Raw genomic sequence first — 13774 nt, 5'->3', positions numbered from 1 at the left:
ACCTGAAAACTTAATTTGAATTCTACAATTTCTAAATTTGATAAGAATTTAATATTTTCAAAATAAATTATAAGGTTTTTGTATTATAATAACTCATATGAAGAACTTTTTGTTGATAATAAGTTGGGAAATATATCTTTTTCTAGAGCACTTTTTCTAGTCCATTAAGAAGGCAGAGTGAATATGTTCACAAATTCCTTTTGCTTTATATGCCACTTAAAAACAGCTCCCTGATTTCCCACAATAGGGACAAATGAAATTTCAATAAAGATAAAAGTAAGATTTTATGTAATAAATATAAAGCATGGTTTCTTTTTAAACACATTTTTTAATTTCAGAAATTTGTATTGCCTTTAATTGAATAAGTATGACTGTATAAGGATGATATCACCCATCTTTGTCTTGGAAATAACTAGGTTTTTCTTCTTTGAATTTGCTCACCCATCTCATCTTCTCACTATTCTCTAGATTCCTTGACTATCTTTTTATGCATAATACAAACTTAGGTATTGCTCAGTTTTACCATACTAATTTAATATCTTCAAATCATAGTCTTATATCAGTTACACTGATAGGAAGTATGTGATTATGAGTGAGTGGGCATAGATCTTCTGCTGTTGTTAGTAAAGGGTTCCATGCCCGAACATAGGAAAAATAATTTAGTAGAAACCTGTAGTATCACTGATGTTTAGGGAAACATGAATTAATCCTAGAATGTATGGTAACATATGTTTTGAGAAGGGGACAGTTCCCTTCACTATAAAAATGAAGGATGTAATTTGAACCCAGTTGTACCTGAGGCTTATAATATACTTTTTTTTTTTCAACAAGAGGATCCAGAGTTTTCATCAGACTCTCAAAGAGGTCCATGATTTCAATAACATGAAATACCACTAGTTAAAATACCTTTTAGTTTCTTAAAAACTGAGAAAAGACATATGCAAATACTTTTAAATTAGTAAAAATATCATAATTATTTTTGGAACATTGTTATACCTTATGTAAATAAGTTAATCTAAGTGTTTACTCCATGCTTTTATAAGTCATCTTTAGTTTGTTTTAGCTTGTGTGCCCATATATTTAAATTCCCTAAGCCAATTATAATTTTGATTGATATATGCCTTGAAACAGTCTCCATGTTGCCTAAGTAATTTCTCTTCAAGTCATTGTGCTGCTGAACTATTTTTTGATAAAGATTCTTAGCAGGTAATTGTTTATATTAGCTGGGAAGTCATTGGGGAAAACAGCTATAATTGATAGGTTCAAGCTGCCAGGTATTGCTGAAGCAGCCGAGGCTGTTGGACTGTCCTTCAGCTCTGGAAGCTTCTGTGAGTAGAATCCACTTTGGCTTATGGGGAAATTGTGAACACTACACTTTCACTATAGCCTCATCACTCCACATTCCCTGGCCCACAACTCAGGAACCATGCATGATATTGTTAGACTTCTGATGTCACTTTTCAAATGTCAGCCACAGGAGGCAAAACATCAAATTGTTGTATACCTTAATGTGAATTAGGAATTAGTTTTTGTCCTAATTTTTACTCTGAACAAATTTACCTCTTGGCATTATGTTTTGATTTGGGGATATAGAATTTTTTTTTGCATTAGGCCAGTGGTCGGCAAACTGCGGCTCACAAGCCACATGCGGCTCTTTGGCCCCTTGAGTGTAGTAGCTCTTCCACAAAATACCACGGCCTGGGCGAGACTATTTTGAAGAAGTGGTGTTAGAAGAAGTTTAAGTTTAAAAAATTAGGCTCTCAAAATAAATTTCAATCGTTGTACTGTTGATATTTGGCTCTGTTAACTAATGAGTTTGCCGACCACTGCATTAGGCTCTTTGTGGGGAGGAGAGGATGCTGTATACAAGTAATGTTCTGGGCATCGGGAGAAACAGGAGAGAAACAATTTTATGACACGGTGTTATCTGCTAGCCCTGGGTCAAGACCTTAAAGACAAATTTTATCTGAGTTTAGGTCTGCCAGAAAGACCACGTCATCAAGGTGTTTTGTGTCTGTGTGTGCGTGTGTGTCTAAAGACTGAACTTTAATACTCAATATTAACCAAAACCTTCCACTTGTATGCTGTGTCTTGGTGATAGGACTAACCCATGTCTATCGGGAGTTGTCTAGTAGAAAGTTTTGGACATGGGCACAAATCCGAACTCTTCCATTAAATAGCTTTGTCATACTGGGCAAGTCATTTAATCTGTCTGAACCTCTGTTTTATTATTTGTTAAATTATGATGATAATACTTTTCAGGGTTGTTATGTGGATTCAATAAAATGTAAAGCTCTGTGATAGCATATAGCACCTGGTAGCCTTCTTTACTGGTAGTTATTTTCATTTCTGCTCTTGTTACTAAAATTTAAATTTCTATTCCATGTGTTTATCTTGCCCAATTTCTAAAATTCAAGCCACAAAGACTCACAACATGTAACTAAATAGCAGTCAGAAGATGTTGTAATTCATGAACTGCTAGAAATTCTTGTATCCAAACAGTTCTAGGCAGATTAAATAAGCAGTCTAATTCTGTAAGTTCAAAGTTGATCCTGATTCACGTTTTCCCATTTGATCTAGCCTTAGGCATTCCTTTGGTAATCTAATTTTTAAAGAGAAGTCATAATACGTGTGAATTTGTAGTTTATGAAATTTATATGGTTAAATTAGTTTATTAATTAAAACTGTTTATTTGGCCTACAAATTAATATTTGAATTATAGATTGTTGCAAGTCATCTATGTAACTTTAATAAATATCAGAGTTTTCATATAGCTTAATTTACATTGAAATTTATATTATCAAATTTTCTTGTATCATTGATTTCCAGTTTTATCACTAGGTCACAACTGAAAATATATGTTCATTCATTTTGTGTGTATATTTTCATTAAAGCAACAAATTAAACATTTTTATTATTGCAAAGTAAATTTAAATTTTCTGTTATTTTATCAAAATAACTTTGGAAACTATTAAGATTTAACATTTGAATCAGTATTATATTACAAATTCCCAATGAGCTATTGTTTATGGAAAGTTGTTTCATTTACAGTAAGTTCTTTTTTACTGTGTCATAGTCTGTAACAGGAATTATAATCTCAGGCAAAAGAAAGACATTTTTAGAAACTATATTTAGAAATGTCCTATACTGTTGTCATAACTAGTAGCTTTATTGTTTTCAGAGGCTAGCCAAAATCAAATTGTTGTATATCATTATGATTTGGGGGAGTATTTTTTAATCTGTGAGTCTAAATTTGATTATAAAAAGCTCTTGGCATAAATAGGATTCAATGATATCTTTTTTACTTCATAAAATACAACTTAGAAGACGAACATTTTTTTTTTTTCATGACATGACGAAGTCATTTATTTCATGGTAGTATTGAAAGCATGTGATTTGAGGAATGGTTTATTGTATGTAGGCACTACTAGAAATTTTAATACATCCCAATGTGCAGCAGAAATGCATTGGTTTACATACTTTCAACTATAGATATATGTTCAGCAAGTATTTATTATTTTCATATGCAAGGTATCAAAACGTCACAGCCCTTACTTATATCAGGAAACTTACCGTCACTTTAGAGTGAGGCCTCAGACAAGTCAGAAGTATCTACAGAAAAATGTACTATTAGTGCAATAGAAGAGATAAAAAGATACCGAGATTCAGAAGAAAAACTATATGGTTTTAAGAATCAGGATAAACTTCATGAAGATTACGTTACCTGAGAAGGAGAATAGGCACAATCTTGAAAGATAAAGAAATGGTGAGGCAAGGACACAATCACAAGCAAAAGTGTAAATGTAAGTGCAGAGTGTGTTTGGAGAACACTGAATGGCTCGATTTGTTTCCCACAATAAACTGAAGCAGTGCAGCATTAGAAGATAGGGCTGGGAGGGTAGGTTGGAGGTATTTTGTGGAGAGTCTTAAAAACTTGAATAAGATTATAGGCGTGATCAGTGAAGAGGAACCGCTGAAGATTTTAAAAATAGAAATGATAGAATTGCAACTGTACATTAATATCATTTAACTGGCTTGTGTTGGAACAGTGATAGTGCAGGTGGGGAGATTACTTGGAAATTGTGCAGTAGTCTATGAAGGCCTGAACTTCTAGTAATGGGAGTTGATTGATTATAGAAAGAGTAAAAACAACATTGAAATAAAAACAACATAGATGTTAGCAAACCATGGATATATAGGTAAAGTGAAAGGGAAGAACCAAAATTGCAACTCATTTAAGTGTTGTTCCCTTGGAAGACTGGTGTGTTGTTAACATAAGTAATGCTATTAGAAGAATTTAGAGTTTTAGGGAAGTGTTGTGTTTTGATTTTGCATAGTGAAACATAGAAAAAATTCCCATAAGCATTTCAAAATGCATTTCCTAGAGATAAGAGGCCAGGACTTAAGACAGACTTGAGATTGGCCTCAAAGAAGAAGGTGGCTAAAATCAAGAGAGGGTGTATTAGTATAATTTACAAGTATCCCTGTCATTACAGACAGCTGGGAACAGGGTATATACCTGATACCAGTTACACATTGTGATGAAAAATGCCTTAGATGAGTGTGGAGTACATTTAAAATGGCATTCAAGAAAAATGAAAGCTAAATTTTATGCATAAAGGCTTTCATAGGGACAGATTTGGGGAAAAATGCATCATATAATAAATTTGAAGGTAGAATCAGAGTACTTCTAAATGCATTTTTAAATGTAGAAAATTAAAGATACCGCCCTAGCCGGTTTGGTTCAGTGGATAGAGTGTCCGCCTGCGGACTGAAGAGTTGCAGGTTCGATTCTGTTCAAGAGCACATGCCAGGGTTCAGGCTTGATCCCCAGTGGGGAGCGTGCAGGAGGAAGCCGATCAATGATTCTCAATGAAGTATGGGGTTTTTCCATTTGCCATTTTATATTTGAGCAAATGAAAAAAATTAGTAGCATAAAAGTAAATAGTTTTCTTTCCAGTTAAAATATTAAAATTAAATGTGTTGTCTTTTTGCAGATTAACTATTTAGCCAAATTTATACCCAAAAAAATGATATTTTATAATTTGAGAACTCTCACATTTCAAATCACTTTAGATGTGAAAGATAATTCCTTCAGCCGGTCCCGGAGTTCAAGCGTAACCAGCATTGATAAAGAATCTCGAGAAGCCATCTCTGCTCTCCATTTTTGTGAAACTTTTACTCGAAAGGCGGATTCGTCTCCTTCCCCCTGCTTATGGGTGGGTACTACACTGGGGACAGTGCTTGTCATTGCACTGAACCTTCCCCCAGGAGGAGAGCAAAGACTTCTTCAGCCAGTAATTGTGTCTCCAAGTGGTAAGTCTGCTCCAGTGCTGCACTGATATTGAACTGAGTTTGATTTACTATAATATAATAGATGCCTTTGCTTTTCATTTTTGAATGAATCTAATAATTCTAAAATATAATAATTCTAAAATAAACTAAATGGGGATAGTTACATTACAGTCTTATGCTTTTAACAAAGGAATACATGGAATAAGATTGAAGACTATCATTTAATACTACAGCTGTTCAGGTTTTGCACTTTTTAAACTCTAAGATCATGTCTAAAATTATTTCTAGCTAAGAAAATGGGGAGCCCGGCCAGGTGTGGTTCAGTGTTTGAGTGTCAACCCAGCAACCAAGAGGTCCCAGTGTGATTCCTGGTCAGGGCACATGCCTGGGTTGCGGGCTCCATCCCCTATGGGGGCGCGTGATGTTTCTATCCTGCTCTCCCTTCCTCTCTGAAAAGAAAATTGGGGGGGAAGCGGGGAGGGACTTATTCTGATACATTCCAGAATACTTGAAAATACATGTTCTATAAGCACAAGGTTGTTACATATTTAGGAGAGAAAAACATTATATAAACATTTTTAGATATTATAAATCTATTTTTTAATATATTTTTATTGATTTCAGAGAGGAAGGGAGAGATAGAAACTTCAGTGATGAGAGAGAATCATTGATCGACTACCTCCTACATGCCCCCTACTAGGATCAAGCCTACCACCCTGGCATATATCCTGACCTAGAATCAAACTGTGACCTCCTGGTTCATAGGTCGATGCTGAACCACTGAGCCACGCCAGCCGGGCATAAATCTGACTATTTTTAACCTCTAAGTATGAAGTTTTAAAATAGATTATTTTTCTTCTTTAAAGTATTAGGGAAATGTGACTTAATAGCAAATTTTAAGAAGAAAAAATATAGTCTTCATATATTGAAAATGAGATTAAATTTTACCAAATGTATGTGGAGTCTACATACAGGTCTGGAAATAACAGAATTCTGGTTTCCATTGCTAGTTAATGCTGATCTAGATAGGAAAAAATGTGATCTTGCTCTTATCTCTTGTTTATAGAGTGGACTTTAATAATATTTGGAATTTAGAATTAAAGTGTAATTATGTGTTAATGTTCATTTTTGAACTATCTTTACATTAAAGGAAGTTTGATTTATACATTCAGCTCAGTAAATACTTGAGTGTATACTACTCCATGCCTAGTTAGAAAAGTTTACATAATGATAATATTCTTGTTAATCTCATTTTTATTAGTAAGCAACAGCTAAGTGTATAGAGAAAAAAAATTGAAAGATAAAAATCAAAATGTTAATAGTAATTATCACTGAATAGTGGGATTGTGGATAATTTTTATTTTCTTTTTACTGATTAGTCATTTCTGAATTTTCTACAACAAGCATGCATTAGTTTGTAATAAGATATAAATATTCCCAATAAATAAAAATGAGAGAAGGACTAAATATAGATAATGTACTATTAACTACAAAAATATTTAAGGTATTTTTCAACTTGCAATAAAATCATATTTGCTGTTAATTTACTTTGATATAAAAATAATTGTCATAATTAAGAGGAAATCTTTGAGTTCATTCTCAGTGGTGGAATCTTGGAGGTTTATTTTTTAATGAGGTACCAATTTTAAAATACAACAGACATTCATACCATGTTATCTGTGAGAAATGAGGTATTTTTTAAGCAGATGGGTTTCTCTACTTTGTTCCATGTTTTGTTTTGTTTTTTCCTTCAAGAGGAGAACCCAATAATTACTAATACTCTGCTGGAAAACATAAAATCCTGCTAACTATAGGACATGCATATATTTAAATATTATCTTGTTACATTTTTTCAGAAAAATCCACATACTGGCATTACTATAGCTCATATATGTTCATATGTGTTAAAAACAATTCCCAAATTAGCACACTGTTTAAAATAGTTAAATTGTCTACTTGCCAAATTTGGGCTATACACTAAGATTACCAGACTTAGCAAATAAAGTGCAAGATGTCCAGATAAATTTGAGTTTCAGATAACCAGAACTTTTTTTTAAATTTTATTTTATTGTTTAAAGTATTACATATAGTAGTACATATATCTCCTTTTTTTTCCCCCATAGACCTTCCCCCAGCCTCCCCTACCAGCTGTCACATGCCCTCATCCCACCCCCCACCCCCCCAGGGTCTTGTGTCCATTGGTTGTGCTTATATGCATGCATACAAGTCCTTTGGTTGATCTCTTTCCCCCCATCTCCAACACTCCCCAGCCTTTCCGCTGTAATTTGACAGTCTGTTGGGTGCTTTACTGCCTCTGTGTCTATCTTTTTGTTCATCAGATTATAATGTTCTTTATTTTCTGTAAATGAGTGAGATCATGTGGTATTTTTCTTTCATTGCCTGGCTTATTTCACTTAACATAATGCTCTCCAGGTCCATCCATGCTGCTGCAAATGGTAATAATTCCTTTTTTATAGCAGTGTAATATTCCATTGTGTAGATGTACCATAGTTTTCTAATACACTCATCTGCTGATGGTCATTTAGGCTGTTTCCAAATCTTAGTTATGGTGAATTGTGCTGCTGTGAACATAGGGGTGCATATATCCTTTCTGATTGGTGTTTCTAGTTTCTTGGGATATATTCCTAGAAGTGGGATTACAGGGTCAAATGGGAGTTCCATTTTTAGTTTTTGGAGGAAACTCCATACTGTTCTCCACAGTGGCTGCACCAGTCTGCATTCCCACTAACAGTGTATGAGGGTTCCTTTTTCTCCGCATCCTCGCCAGCATTTGTCATTTGTTGATTTGTTGATGATAGCCATTCTGACAGGTGTGAGTTGGTACCGCATTGTCCTTTTGATTTGCATCTCTCGGATAATTAGTGACTTTGAGCATGTTTTCATATGCCTCTTGGCCTTCCTTCTGTCTTCTTTCGAAAAGATTCCATTTAGGTCAGTTGCCCATTTTTTTTATTGGATCATTTATCTTCCTTTTATTAAGTTGTATAAGTTCCCTGTAGATGTTGGAGATTAAACCTTTATCAGTGATAACATTTGCAAATATGTTCTCCCATACAGTGGGCTTTCTTGTTTTGTTGATGGTTTCTTTTGCTGTGCAAAAGCTTTTTATTTTGATGTAGTCCCATTTGTTCATTTTCTCTTTAGTTTCCATTGCCCTAGGAGCAGTATCTGTGAAGAAATTGCTTTGGCATATGTCTGAGATTTCTCTGCCTGTGGATTCCTCTAGTATTTTTATGGTTTCCTGTCTTATATTTAAGTCCTTGATCCATTTTGAGTTTATTTTTGTGTATGGTGTAAGTTGGTGGTCTAGTTTCATTATTTTGCATGTATCTGTCCAATTTTCCCAACACCATTTATTGAAGAGACTGTCTTGACTCCATTGTATGTTCATGCCTCCTTTGTCAAATATTAATTGAGCATAGTGGTTTGGGTCGATATCTGGGTTCTCTATTCTATTCCATTGGTCTATATGTCTGTTCTTGTGCCAGTACCAGGCTGTTTTGAGAACAGTGGCTTTGTAATACAGCTTGAAATCTGGTATTGAGATCCCACCTACTTTGTTCTTCTTTCTCAGGATTGCTGTGGCTATTCGGGGTCTTTTTTTATTCCAGATGAATTTTTGGAGAGTTCTTTCTAGGTCTGTGAAATATTCCATTGGTATTTTAATGGGAAGTGCATTGAACCTATAGATTGCTTTGGGTAGTATGGACAAGTTAATGATGTTGATTCTACCAATCCATGAACATAGTATGTTCTTCCATCTGTTTACATCTTCCTCTATCTCTTTTTTTAGTGTCCTGTAGTTTTCTGCGTATAGGTCTTTTACCTCCTTAGTTAATTTTATTCCTAGGTATCTTAATTTTTTTGGTGCAATGGTAAATGGGATTGCTTTTTTAGTCTCTCTTTCTGTAAGTTCACTATTGGTCTGTAGAAATGCCATAGATTTCTTGGCATTAATTTTGTATCCTGCTACATTGCCAAATTCATTTATTAAGTCTCATAGTTTTTTGATGGAGTCTTTGGGGTTTTTATGTACAATATCATGTCATCTGCAAATAAGGACAGCTTTACTTCTTCTTTTTCAATTTGGATGCCTTTTATTTCTTCTTCTTGTCTAATTGCAATGGCTAAAACTTCCAGTACTATGTTGATAAGGAGTGGTGATAGTGGGCATCCCTGTCTTGTTCCTGTTCTTAGGGGAAATGGTTTTAGTTTTTGCCCATTGAGTATGATGTTGGCTGTGGGTTTATCATATATGGCTTTTATTATGTTGAGGTATGATCCTTCTACTCCCACTTTGCTGAGAGTTTTTATCAAAAATGGGTGTTGGATATTGTCAAATGCTTTTTCTGCATCAATTGATATGACTATGTGGTTTCTATCTCTCATTTTGTTTATGTGATGTATCACGTTTAATGACTTGCGGATATTGTACCATCCTTGCATTCCTGGGATAAATCCTACTTGGTCATGGTGTATGATCTTTCTGATATACTGCTGAATTCGATTTGCTAGAATTTTGTTGAGGATTTTGGCATCTATGTTAATGAGGGATATTGGTCTGTAATTCTCTTTCATAGTGTTGTCTTTATCTGGTTTTGGTATTAGGGTGATGCTGGCTTCATAGAATGAGCTTGGAAGTGTTCGTTCCTCTTGAATTTTTTGGAATAGTCTGAGGAGGATAGGTTTAACCTTTTGCACTCGGATGTCGAGTGTGACTCGACACGGTTAGCATTAGAATAAAGGAATCGAGAAAAAAGCAAGCGAGTGCAAAGGGTTAAGTTCTTCCTTGACTGTTTGGTTAAAACTCCCCTGTGAAGCCGTCTGGCCCCAGGCTTTTGTTTGCTGGAAGCTTTTTGATGAATGCTTCAATTCCTTTCATAGTTATTGGCTTATTGAGATGTATAGATTCTTCCTGATTGAGTTTTGGAAGGTTGTATTTTTCTAGGAATATGTCCATTTCCTCCAGGTTGTCCAGTTTGTTGGAATAGAGTTGTTCATAGTATTTTTTAACAATCCTTAGTATTTAGTTGGGGTCTGTTGTTATTTCTCCTCTTTCATTTCTGATTTTGTTTATTTGGGTCCTCTCTCTTTGCTTCTTGGTGAGCCTTGCTAGAGGTTCATCAATCTTGTTTATCCTTTCAAAGAACCAGCTCTTGGTTTTGTTGATCTTTTGTATTGTTTTTTTGGTCTCTATGCCGTTTATCTCCGCTCTGATCTTTATTACTTCCTTCCTTCTGCTTACACTGGGCTTCTCTTGTTGCTCTCTTTCTAACTCTTTGAGTTGTAGGGTTAGGTAATTTATTACCATTTTTTCTTGTTTTTTGCAGTAGGCTTGTAGAGCCAAGAACTTCCCTCTTAAGACTGCTTTCGCTATGTCCCATAGATTTTGGATTGTTGTGTTTTCATTGTCATTTGTTGCCATGATGGTTTTTTTTTTATTTCTTCTTTGATCTCTCTGTTAACCCAGTCATTGTTTAATAGCATGCTATTTAGTTTCCATGTATTTGATTTTTTTTGGATTGTTTTTATTGTAGTTGATTTCCAGTTTTATGCCATTGTGATCTGAGAAGATGCTTGATATGATTTCTATCTTGAATTTGAAGAGACTTTGCCTGTGACCCAATATATGGTCTATCTTTGAAAATGACCCATGTGCACTTGAGAAGAATGTATATTCTGTGGCTTTAGGGTGAAATGTTCTGAAGATGTCGATTAATTCCATCTGGTCTAGTGAGTCATTTAGGATTGATGTTTCTTTGCTGATTTTTTGTTTAGAGGATTTGTCCAATGGTGATAGTGGGGTATTAAAGTCCCCTACTATGATTGTATTGCTGTCAATCTCTCCCTTGATATCCTCCAGGAGTTTTTTTATGTATTTGGGTGCTCCTGTATTGGGTGCGTATATGTTACCAGAGTTATTTCTTCTTACTGGATTGCTTCCTTTAGTATTATGAAGTGGCCTTCCTTTTCTCTTTTTATGTCCTTCACTTTGAGATCTAATTTGTCAAATATAAGTATTGCTACCCCAGCTTTTTTTTTCATTTCCATTTGCCTGAAAAACCTTTTTTCATCCCTTCACCATCAGTCTGTTTGCGGTTTTTTTTTCTGAGGTGGGTTTCCTGTATACAGCAGATATATGGGTCATGTTTTCTTATCCACTCAGTTACCCTATGTCTTTTGATTGGGGCATTTAATCCATTTACATTTAAAGTTATTATTGGTAGGTACTTGTTTGCCGCCATTTTTATTCTTGACCCCTGTGTTCCTTCTTCACTTCCTATTTCATCTTTTTACAGCAGACCCTTCAGCATTTCTTGCATTGCTGGTTTGGTGGTAATAAACTCCCTTAGTCCTGTTTTGTCTGTGAAGCTCCTTATTCCACCTTCAATTTTGAATGATAGCCTTACTGGGTATAGTATTCTTGAATTCAGTCCCTTGCTTTGCATCACTTTGTAAATTTCATTCCATTCCCTTATGACCTGGTGTGTTTCTGTTGAGAAATCAGTTGATATTCTAATAGGAGATCCCTTGTAGGTAACTTTCTGTTTCTCTCTGGCAGCCTTTAAGATTCTTAATTTGTCGTTGGTGTTTGCCAATTTAATTATGATGTGTCTTGGTGTCGGTCTTTTGGGGTTCAACTTGTTTGGGACTCTATGTACTTCTTGGACTTGCATAGTTTTTTTCTTGCCAATATCAGGGAAGTTTTCTGTCATTATTTCTTCAAACAGGTTTTCTATTCCTTGCTTCTCTTCCTCTCTTTCTGGTACCCCTATTATGCGAATGTTGTTTCATTTTGTGTTGTCCCAAAGCTCCCTTAGGGCTCTCCTCTTGCTTTTTAAGTCTTCTTTTCAGTTGCTGCTGTGTTTGTGTGTTTTTTCCTACCTCGTCTTCTAATTCACTGATGCGGTCCTCAGCCTCTTCTAGTCTACTGTTTAAGCCTTCCATTGTGTTCTTTATTGCAGCTATGTCATTCTTCATCTCCTCTTGGTTCCTTTTCATGTTGGTGACATTCTCATTCAGCTCCTTGTAGTTCTCATTGAGTTGTGTGTATTTGTCATCCAGCCGTTTAAACATCCTTATAACCATTACTCTGAATTCTTTTTCTGATATGCTGCTAGCCTCAATTTCATTTAACTCCCTTTCTGATGATTCCTCTTTTTCTTTCCTTTGGGGATTGCTTTTTTGTCTTCCTATGTTTTTCTGTAACGTTTTAATTGTAGGTCCGATTGGTTTGATAATCAGGTTCTTTTGGGGATGGTGCTACTGGTGTGATCTCTCATGTCTCCTGGGCTTGGTAATCTAGTGTAGCTCCCTACTTGAGCTATTTGGGTTCTCTTGATGTAGGCCTGTGAGCTGGAAAGGTACAACTGCAGTGTCTAGAAGTCAGCAGCCGTGGAGGGGGGTGTCCCAATTTTTGCTGTCTTGTGCCCTTGATTGAAATTGCATGTGTCCAGTGGGGGCTCACAGTGGTACCCAGGAACTGTCTGTTGGGGTGATGGGTCTCAGGAGGCCTGCTTTCTGGAAAGGCGTGACTGTGGTGTCCAGAGTTCTGTACTTGTAGGGTGAGCAGACTCAGCTTTTCTGCTGCACCTGTGGTGGATGTGCGCTCGCTCCCAGTGGAGGATCACAGGGGCACCCGCGGTGCATTTGCCAGCGAGGGGCGCTGAAGTACTCTGACGGGCCCTGGCACTGAAGCCGTGTAATTGAGGCATCTGTGTGCAGGTATCCAAGATGAGTGAATTCAGAATTTCTACTGCCAGGGGGAGTGCGCCCCTGTTTGTCCAAGATCACACCCAGCAAGAACTCACAGCAGCTTCCACAAGCACCCTGTGGATAGATGGGCTCAGGGTGCCTGCCCATTGGAAATGCGCGCGGACTGGCGGTGCGTTTGCCTGCGCAGAGCTGACTCACTTTGAGGGGCCCTGGCGCTAAAGTTAAGCAGCTGGGGTGTATGTGGGCAGTTATTCAGGAGGAAGGAGTTCAGAGATTTCTACTGCAGGGCAGCGCGTCCTTGTCTGTACAGAATCACACCCAGCAGGGGCTCAAAGCAGCCCCCCAGAGGACCCTGTGGATATATGGGCTCAGAGTGCCTGCCCTTTGGAAATGTGCACATCTGTGGCAGTGAGTTTGCTGGCACAGAGCTCTGACATACTTTGAGGGGCCCTGGCACTGAAGTTACACTGCTGGGGTGTCTGTGCAGGTGTCCAGGATGAGTGAATTCAGAATTTCTACTGCCGGGGGCAGTGCGTCCCTGTTTGTCCAAGATCACACCCAGCAAGGACTCAACAGCAGCTCCCACAAGCACCCTGTGGATAGATGGGCTCAGGGTGCCTGCCTGTTGGAAATGCGCACGCGGACTGGCAGTGCGTTTGCCTGCGCAGAGCTCTTGACTCACTTTGAGGGGCCCTGGCGCTGAAGTTAAGCAGCTGGGGTGTATGTGGGCAGTTATTCAGGA

The 13774-nt window shown here is 36.8% G+C and overlaps 1 protein-coding gene across 14 annotated transcripts in view; it reads left to right on the top strand.

The window, feature by feature from the left end:
* Positions 1 to 13774, top strand: part of STXBP5 (syntaxin binding protein 5) — a 151039-nt gene that overhangs the window by 123647 nt on the left and 13618 nt on the right. For all 14 annotated transcript variants that reach the window (XM_054722513.1, XM_054722520.1, XM_054722511.1 and 11 more), the window contains one exon: positions 5077 to 5316. In XM_054722513.1, the coding sequence (XP_054578488.1) occupies positions 5077 to 5316 (240 nt within the window). The remainder of the gene's footprint in view (positions 1 to 5076; positions 5317 to 13774) is intronic.

Source organism: Eptesicus fuscus, chromosome 10 (genome assembly GCF_027574615.1).
Source record: "Eptesicus fuscus isolate TK198812 chromosome 10, DD_ASM_mEF_20220401, whole genome shotgun sequence".
NCBI classification, from domain to species: Eukaryota; Metazoa; Chordata; class Mammalia; order Chiroptera; family Vespertilionidae; genus Eptesicus; species Eptesicus fuscus.
The sequence above is the reverse complement of the archived record's forward strand: the minus strand, read 5'-3'. Positions and strand labels throughout refer to the sequence as shown.